At 34.7% G+C, this 9,440-nt stretch overlaps 2 protein-coding genes across 2 annotated transcripts; both read left to right on the forward strand.

Annotated features, from left to right (window-relative positions):
- The first annotated feature begins 623 nt into the window (after nucleotides 1-623).
- LOC117151560 (SET and MYND domain-containing protein 4-like) lies at nucleotides 624-3,248 on the forward strand. The gene is made up of 2 exons (XM_033320362.1): nucleotides 624-911; nucleotides 2,398-3,248. Exons 1-2 carry the CDS (start codon nucleotides 752-754, stop codon nucleotides 3,231-3,233), a joined length of 996 nt encoding a protein of 331 aa, XP_033176253.1. The 5' UTR covers nucleotides 624-751; the 3' UTR covers nucleotides 3,234-3,248.
- A 570-nt stretch (nucleotides 3,249-3,818) lies between these two features.
- On the forward strand, nucleotides 3,819-6,958 carry LOC100742343. The gene is made up of 5 exons (XM_033320357.1): nucleotides 3,819-4,596; nucleotides 5,079-5,320; nucleotides 5,464-5,625; nucleotides 5,696-6,016; nucleotides 6,538-6,958. The coding sequence occupies exons 1-5, from the start codon at nucleotides 3,834-3,836 to the stop codon at nucleotides 6,574-6,576; spliced, it is 1,527 nt and encodes a 508-aa protein (XP_033176248.1). The 5' UTR covers nucleotides 3,819-3,833; the 3' UTR covers nucleotides 6,577-6,958.
- The last annotated feature ends 2,482 nt before the right edge of the window (nucleotides 6,959-9,440 follow it).

The following is a 9,440-nucleotide window of genomic DNA, read 5'->3' on the forward strand; positions in this document are numbered from 1 at the left end:
AGTGCAGTGAAAGTTGTCGAGTTGTTACGAGTCATAAACTGTTATTTATGAATAGATCCATCTATCGATAAATTTATCATATAGAATAGAAATCATTGGAAATCCTAATTTCTAATATTTCAGAATAAATAATCCTATAATAATAATAGGTTTATTTCGTAAAAACTTCTGGAGATATCATTTAACGTTGCACAGAACAGTGGTGTTACCTTATATAATTTACAAATTCATCTACATAGCATATAACTGAATTTACTTGTTCTACAGTTTCTATGGGAATTATAATTATCTGTAATTACATAATTTTTCTTGTGTCTGTACGAGTCACAGCTTTTTTTATAATAATACTTTACAGCCGCACATATGGAGAATTGTATTTGCAAAAAAATTTGGTATACGATATCTCCGGTGTGTGATACTTTTAAAAAATATTAATATCTGACATCATTTGGACATAACATATATGTGTGTGCATTTCAATTGTCACAATAAATACGCAAGAGTCGATGATGAAGCTATGATATATATCTCTTATTGTCTCATATCATTCTATTGATAATTTTATGTCGTCATATATATATATAACCACATATCACCACCATATATATAGACATATATATACACGTACTTATATTCAGAATCAAAAGAGATTCATTCCTCGGCGTGACTTCCACAACGTTACACGGTGATTAGTGCGGAGGAGTAACTGGAACAATTTTTTTTTTGTTTTCAGTAACTTTTGCATCCTATCATGAATTCCTTCGAAGAGAGATTTGCACATTGGTTCCATTTTGAAGGAGCTGAATCAGATGAAGACCGACTGAAAAAGTGCATCGATCAACTATTCCGAAGGCCTCTAATAATTGATGATACAAGATCCACAGATAACGCTGAAACGTATGGCGTTTTGGGTGAGTACGATAATAAACGAATATTATATCTCTTATATTCAGATTTCCAGATATTCATATCTTCTCTTAGTTTTGTACATTAAACTTACTTTGGCATAAAATGTACTATGCGCATATAATATAGTGGTCTGTTTATTAAATTTGTCGGTATAGAATTGAACCAATCAGTGCAGGTGAGTTTTGCATTAAAAATTACTTATAAACCATCAGTAGGTGGAACAGCTTAGTCGTTATAATCACTAATTTAGTCTTTATAATTTACATATTATAAGTCATTATTAACAACACTAACTTACTATGACTAATTGGCATTTGTGTCCTTCTGTAAACGGAAGTATACACTCAGCTATATATCGTAAATTTATGATACTAGAGTACCAGGAAATATACACATATGTACAGATCGCATACGATCATAAACTTGGATCAAATTTCAATAGCTGATTTGCAACTTTATCTTTAGAAATAGTAATGTTATTTAAAACACTGAAGCTTAACTTCTACGAATGAATTAAATATCTCGGCACGTAATACTCTTCATATTCGGACGAGATATCGTGCAATCGCAATGTCGTTCATGTTGACGTTTTAAACGACATATCTCGGATATCTTTTCGTTAGAAATTAGAATATCCAGCCCAAAGTCTCGGATAGAAGACAATTGGTAAGACACAGTCCGCTTATGAATATGAAGACAACTAACAATCGCTATTCACACTGATAGATCTAACGCCGCTTCGTCTAACGCTGATCGAGACTTCCAGGAAAAAGCTACGTTCAGAAGAAACAGCGTTACACGAAGCAATGTTAAACGCATCAACAAATTTATATATACTTTGATGTGAACCTTCCATTTCTAACAGTTTATAATTAAATTTTAAAGTATTCGTTTGCTTCGATCAAATGAAATTTCGTTCATACGTATATGCAATTGCATGATCATTTACTTCGAGATTGGCGTAAGTCCATTTTCCGTCGAGACGTTAACAATATATTAAGCGATGTAGGTCCATTCACGAGCCTGAAAAAAATGTTGGTTCAATCGATTCTAAAAAAAAAAAGAAGAAAACTGTGTGGTTAATGTAAGAGCTAACCGCTAAGTGTAGTAGTATGAATAGCGAAAATCGTAAACTTGAAAAACTCCAAAATCTGTTATTCGGAGTGTTAAATAAATGAATGTGAAATGTCGAATGAAAACTGTAGTTATGAATTTCAATTAGAAATGGAATACTACGCATCCGATGAGCGACGTTTGATTGTCATATTAAAACACATAGACGTGAGATATCTCGTCCGAGGCGTATCGCGATTAGTCGGAAGGAGCTGAAACGTCATATCGAAATAAAACCTTTTGCCACATCTATTCACGATCCATTACAAGTCAGTTAGTTAACAAAGTGCGAAAATTCATATTTCCGAACACGTTAAAGAGAAAATAATCGAAGAATGCAGGAATAATATTCTTGTTTCATTTTTTCGCAAATAGCAAGTACAGCCAAATCGCGCGGGGATTATGATGAGGCTGTCAACTTTTATACGAAAGCATTGCAAGAGGTCTTCCCGTACTGCGAATTGTCTGCAATATTATACTCAAATCGTGCTAAGGCCTTGGGATGCCTTCAAATGTACGAAGAGAGTTTAATAGATATCGATAGGGCGATCGAAATTTCTCCCAATACCGCATTAACTAAACATTTCAAAGATACAAAAATGGATTTGGAAAAAAAAGCTTCTCGTCCGCATACGAAACAAAATAACAGAAATCACTTCGAGGATATACCATCGCTATCGCACAACGAAAATAAAGATATTCCTGGTATGAGCGATGCTGTTCGCTTGGTTCATAGTACAAAATATGGTGTAAATTTTGAAGCGACGAAACCCATCGGCACTGGAGACGTCATTCTAATCGAGAAACCACAAGTAACGTCTATCATTCAAACAGACGTTGATGTTGCACGTATGTGTTACTATTGCCTAAGAGATTACAGAGCATTACTTCCATGTGAACGGTGCAATAGCGCGCTATATTGTTCGAAAGAATGCCGTGCAAAAGCATACGAAGAATACCATCGATTTCAATGCAACTCTAAAAACTTCCCAGATGATGTTCAATTTGTAATAATCTTGCTTATGAAGATTACAGAAAACGGCGAAAAACTTGCAGAAGCCATTAAATATTGCGAGAAGCTCGATACTATGAGCTCAGGTAATGATAATTTATTAATTCGTAATTCTCTATTCCGTCATCATCGATATAAACATAAATGTGAATTAAAGTTACTAGCTTGTGCAGAGAAAGAACATACTCTTCGACGTTAATTCTTTTTTCTTTCTGTACTACTGTCTTGTATTTAAAGCTTCGTGCCAAATTTTGACAATTTCTCTTTTACTCGCAAGTGTATTTTATATATCCGCGATAGAGGCTCGACTTTATTAATAAATTGCGAATGTTCCAGCATTTACACAGAAATTAAACATACGTAATACAAAAAATGTACAGCATATTCAAAATAGAATTACCGATTGTAATATAAGAAAAAAACTGTGTAGTTAATGTAAGAGCTAACCGCTAAGTGTAGTAGTATGAATAGCGAAAATCGTAAACTTGAAAAACTCCAAAATCTGTTATTCGGAGTGTTAAATAAATGAATGTGAAATGTCGAATGAAAACTGTAGTTATGAATTTCAATTAGAAATAGAATACTGCGCAATCGATGAGCGACCTTTGATTGTCATATTAAAACACATAGACGTGAGATATCTCGTCCGAGGCGTATCGCGATTAGTCGGAAGGAGCTGAAACGTCATATCGAAATAAAACCTTTTGCCACATCTATTCACGATCCATTACAAGTCAGTTAGTTAACAAAGTGCGAAAATTCATATTTCCGAACACGTTGAAGAGAAAATAATCGAGGAATGCAGGAATCATATTCTTGTTTCATTTTTTCGCAAATAGCAGGTACAGCCAAATCGCGCGGGGATTATGAAGTGGCTGTCAACTTTTATACGAAAGCATTGCAAGAGGTCTTCCCGTACTGCGAATTGTCTGCAATATTATACTCAAATCGTGCTAAGGCCTTGGGATGCCTTCAAATGTACGAAGAGAGTTTAATAGATATCGATAGGGCGATCGAAATTTCTCCCAATACCGCATTAACTAAACATTTCAAAGATACAAAAATGGATTTGGAAAAAAAAGCTTCTCGTCCGCATACGAAACAAAATAACAGAAATCACTTCGAGGATATACCATCGCTATCGCACAACGAAAACAAAGATATTCCTGGTATGAGCGATGCTGTTCGCTTGGTTCATAGTACAAAATATGGTGTAAATTTTGAAGCGACGAAACCCATCGGCACTGGAGACGTCATTCTAATCGAGAAACCACAAGTAACGTCTATCATTCAAACAGACGTTGATGTTGCACGTATGTGTTACTATTGCCTAAGAGATTACAGAGCATTACTTCCATGTGAACGGTGCAATAGCGCGCTATATTGTTCGAAAGAATGCCGTGCAAAAGCATACGAAGAATACCATCGATTTCAATGCAACTCTAAAAACTTCCCAGATGATGTTCAATTTGTAATAATCTTGCTTATGAAGATTACAGAAAACGGCGAAAAACTTGCAGAAGCCATTAAATATTGCGAGAAGCTCGATACTATGAGCTCAGGTAATGATAATTTATTAATTCGTAATTCTCTATTCCGTCATCATCGATATAAACATAAATGTGAATTAAAGTTACTAGCTTGTGCAGAGAAAGAACATACTCTTCGACGTTAATTCTTTTTTCTTTCTGTACTACTGTCTTGTATTTAAAGCTTCGTGCCAAATTTTGACAATTTCTCTTTTACTCGCAAGTGTATTTTATATATCCGCGATAGAGGCTCGACTTTATTAATAAATTGCGAATGTTCCAGCATTTACACAGAAATTAAACATACGTAATACAAAAAATGTACAGCATATTCAAAATAGAATTACCGATTGTAATATTTTAAGGGTGAAATAGACGTCGATTCAGTTTCTGTTTCGTTCGTTGTATTCGTAAGAGTGCGAACTTGCACGAACATCCATAATCCATCAATGAGGAAGAAATTTTGTATCGTCTCGTAACTTCGTCGTTAACAACATCGTTTCAATTTTTAATAGATTCGATGAAAGAATTTCGTACGATACGTGATAATTTGGGAGACAATTTGAAATCCACCCTCAATTTGAGTATATCGATGAAGGATAATGACAAGAAAAATGCAAGAAGTATATTCATATCAGCCTATATCGCTTCATTCCTACGAAATCAGACCAATTATATGCGGGGATACAACGATGTCTTAAGTGTCGCTAAATTATTATTCCGATTATTCTACATCTTCCATGCACACATCTTTCTGGTGAGTATCAATCAATTTTTAACTGTATTTCTTTCAAACCGCTGCGGTCAATATATGATTTTATAAAATACATGCTATAGTATGTAAGAAGTCGCTGATTGAATAAGTTTTCATGTAATAGCTACTAATCATATATTTTCCAGGAGGATATATCGGTTAACAAAGATAATGTAAATGGAGTTTACAATCTGTATTCCTTGCTTAGCTTGTTTCCCCACTCTTGTTGTGCGAATACAGTGTATTCGATACATAAAAATGGCGTGATAGCTGTACGCGCAGCTAAAGACATGAAACCAGGTGAACAGGTAATAAATTTCGTCTTTTCGTTGCTATTAACTTGTGAAATAAAGATTTGTCTAATGAGGTGTTTTGCAGATAACTTTTAATTTTCTACGTACAAGTCGGTCCGCAACTCTCATAATCGAATTTATATCACGACAAATAGTCCTACAAGAAGAGAAACGTATTTTATGCAATTGCACGGCTTGTGAATATCATTATGATTTTAAACCTGAGTTTGGTAGGAAATTAAAAATACCGAAAGAATTAGAACGACGCCTACGCAAAAAACGATTCGATATCGACAGCTTGTGGGAATTACTCAAAATAATTAACAACGAGAGAAGCCGACCGTGTTTAGAAGCGGAACTCTTGAAAGCTGCCCTTCCAGATATCTATTTGGGAAAGCGGGACACTGTAAGTATTTCGAAGTTTATTCACCCCGGTTTTATCTGCAAATCTAAATTTTGCTTGCATTGTATTCGATTGAGCTTGAAATATTTTATCTCAATTTAATACGCATACATACAGTCAGTCGCGAAAGCCTGCGCAAATAGCTTATCGAATTTTGCGTATCTAACTTACTAAAGAAATTAAACGCGCATTTGGTCACAAAATTATCTATGCGTAACAAATTTCCCTGGAAACAAATTACTGATTACGTAGGAAATTGGCAAAAACTATTTACAAGACACTATTCTTAACTTGTAGAGTTACTTGTATCGTTAACTTAATCCTAAAGCAAACTATTACCTATTAAGAAAGATGAAGAATTGTTATAGACAGTGTTCACCCTGTATATATGCCTATTAAATGAATAATATCACTTCATCAAAGTTGTTAATCTTCAGTTTTTACGTAGTCTGTATCTTATTCCTTCTTTTTCTGCTATCGTTCAAATACAAATTAATTTATATTTATTTTCAACTGTTTTTCAGCTACTGGACGTCCTATACCGATTAATTGGACTTTCGTAAACGAGCCTTGATCCTGATTATGATACGAGGATTCGAGCAGAATGCATAACAACCTTAATCTTTCGTATTTCTAATGTTCTCTTAATGTTATAATATTAATTCTTTACTTCGTATTTTTAGTGGCACACAAAAATTTTCATTTCTACTCTTTTATGCGATGTTTATCTTTGGTTGTTTATTATCTCTATATTTATCCGTATTGTTTGCTTACAGTATTTTATAATTATATTATATTTTATTATAATTAGATACGTTACAATATTTCTTATCCATACAATTAGTTTTAACAAAACAACATTAATATACGTATATAATGTTAACTACATGTTAACTTATACCGTTATTTTTAATATAGTCTAATAAAAAATATTAATATTGATAACTTCATATATACAACTTCGTGTTATATTAATTTTTCTCCCCCTGTACATTCTTACGATATAACAGAGTTCAACCACTTAACACACACATTTACAAGTATTCTAACTATTCGTACTTTATGTTTCACAATGGTAAAATATAAAATATATATTCATTTCTTCGTGATTCGCCTAACTCGATTAAATTCCCTTCAAATTTAAGGTATATTTATAAATACAAGCAAATTCTATGCGGTCGATATGAAAGTGGATATCGCGTCAATTATTCTTTTGAACATGTAAAGCCTCGTGATATTGCAGTATCTTTGTAACAACAAAATTCTTTCAATATAAGCGACTGAATTACGTGCACGATTCACGGTTTGTGCTTCGTAAAATATCAATGAGCAATTATAAAACAAGAGACCGAACAAATGCTTCGGTATATTTCTACTCATCTAAGTCGGGTATCGATACAAATTCACTGCCGTCCTACTTGCAATGCAATTAGGCCAAGGATGAAACCTAACGGCCTGAGTTAACGAAGCTTCGCAACATACAACGATCTGAACTCTCCGAGATCTGCCTTTATAGTTGCAAACTAAGATAAATGCGAAATCTTCGATAAATCGGTAAAGTAAATAAATTAACGGACTAAGTCATTAAGTATCCATTGTTAAATCCTTGCAAATGTTACATATGCATACACTTGTAAGCCTACATATACCTAGATCACATGTGCATGTCTAATAGGAAAGTCAATCAAAGAGTGAGTCAAATATAAACCGGGCTTTGTAACTTTATATTTCAGTAAAATGTTTCAAAAAGAACAGTTCGGTTATTTTTTCTATGTATTTGCCTCTCTACATTTCCGCCACGGGATTGCTAATTTTTTCATCCCAGTTTCGTAGAAAGTGCAGGGCTGGGTCAAGAGCCAATTACGCACGAATTGCTCTACTTCTTCGTGGCTGTTGAAACGTTGTCCTCCTAACGCCTCTTTAAGTGGCTATGATTTTACGGAACTTTAATTCCTTCCGAACGATGGAAACCACACTTGCACGATTAATATTAATCTTCCAGCGAATTTCGTCGATCGTTGTGCAACGATCGTGCTCGATCGGTTGCCCAGCAGCTTCGACGTTTGCCGATGTTACGCTCGTCTCGGAGCGTCGCGGATGCGATGCGTTTTGAACGTATCGACGTTCATTGGAAAACGGTTTACGTCTCGCGAACACTTGGCTTCTTGATAACGTGTCATTCCTAAAACCGTAGTCGCAATCTGTGCAAAATTCTAGTGAATTTTCTGCAGCCAACCTTTAGAAACTTAATAATTATGCATCGTGCGACGGAAGATGGTACTGCCTTCCCGTTCATTGAGTTGTGTACCGAGGAAATGGTAAATAGAGCACCACGTGGGGTGGAACGTCTTTAAGACACGTCTATTTGAACTCCTACGCAGTTCCATCTGAATAAGTGACACAGTGCAGACATGTCGCGAGCAGTCCGGTTGATATCTGACTGGCCCTGGTACATACGCTCGTTTGTTGCGATATTCACGTAAAATTTGATCGATATCGATTAAGATTCGTAGTCTTTGGGTTGCTGATACAAAAGACACAGTTGTACGTTCTATTGGTGGAGTTCTACAAGTGAACTTTACATATTCATCACGCGACGACAGAATCACCACGGAACTGTACCAATTTAAAACATTTAAGCTTGTTTTCCCTAAAATCGTGATCCTGGAGTTACGTCATTGTTTTAGCAAATGAGCGATACGTACATACTCTCGTTTATAAATGTTAGAACTATTAATTTCAGGCGAGACAATAAAAATTGATCTGGGTAATAGGACGACTAATCGATCACAAAAATTTGGGAAAGTCATTGGCAAAAGTTATAGAAAAATATAATAAGTTTGGGATCTCATACCCCTCGCGATCTTATGATTCGGACCACCCTTAGAAAATGTATTGAGATTCCAGATAAGGAATAAGGTAAAAGGTTCTTCCGCTTCACAGCCAAATAATGAAACGGTTTACACAAGAATTATTTCACCTTCGAATGAACTAACGTATAATTATTTTAGAACTATTTGCGACCATATAGGGTTATACATGTTCAAATATAATCACGGACTGATTTAAGTAGCTCATTTAAAAAGCCATCTAATTTCACTCGTGAAATATGAATTTATAGAATGCATGAAACCTTAGAATAACATATACAATACGCAATTTCAGGTGGATTATTATACGTGTTGGTTTATTAAAGAGACGAGTGATAAAATTGTAATATTCGGTGTATATCACTTTGACTGCCACGCCAAAATCACACGTTTCGCTCAGGACGCCATAGGAGTATTTTTATTATTCAAAGCATATAATGGCAAAATAATAATAAATCGATGATGTAAGACAACATTCTTCCCCAATGGACCGTTTATCTTATTTGTGATCACGGGTGACCATCGTGGCGTCTTGGTAACAGTTGATAGCGACATAT

Source organism: Bombus impatiens, unplaced genomic scaffold, assembly GCF_000188095.3.
Source record: "Bombus impatiens unplaced genomic scaffold, BIMP_2.2 scf_0296, whole genome shotgun sequence".
NCBI classification, from domain to species: domain Eukaryota; kingdom Metazoa; phylum Arthropoda; class Insecta; order Hymenoptera; family Apidae; genus Bombus; species Bombus impatiens.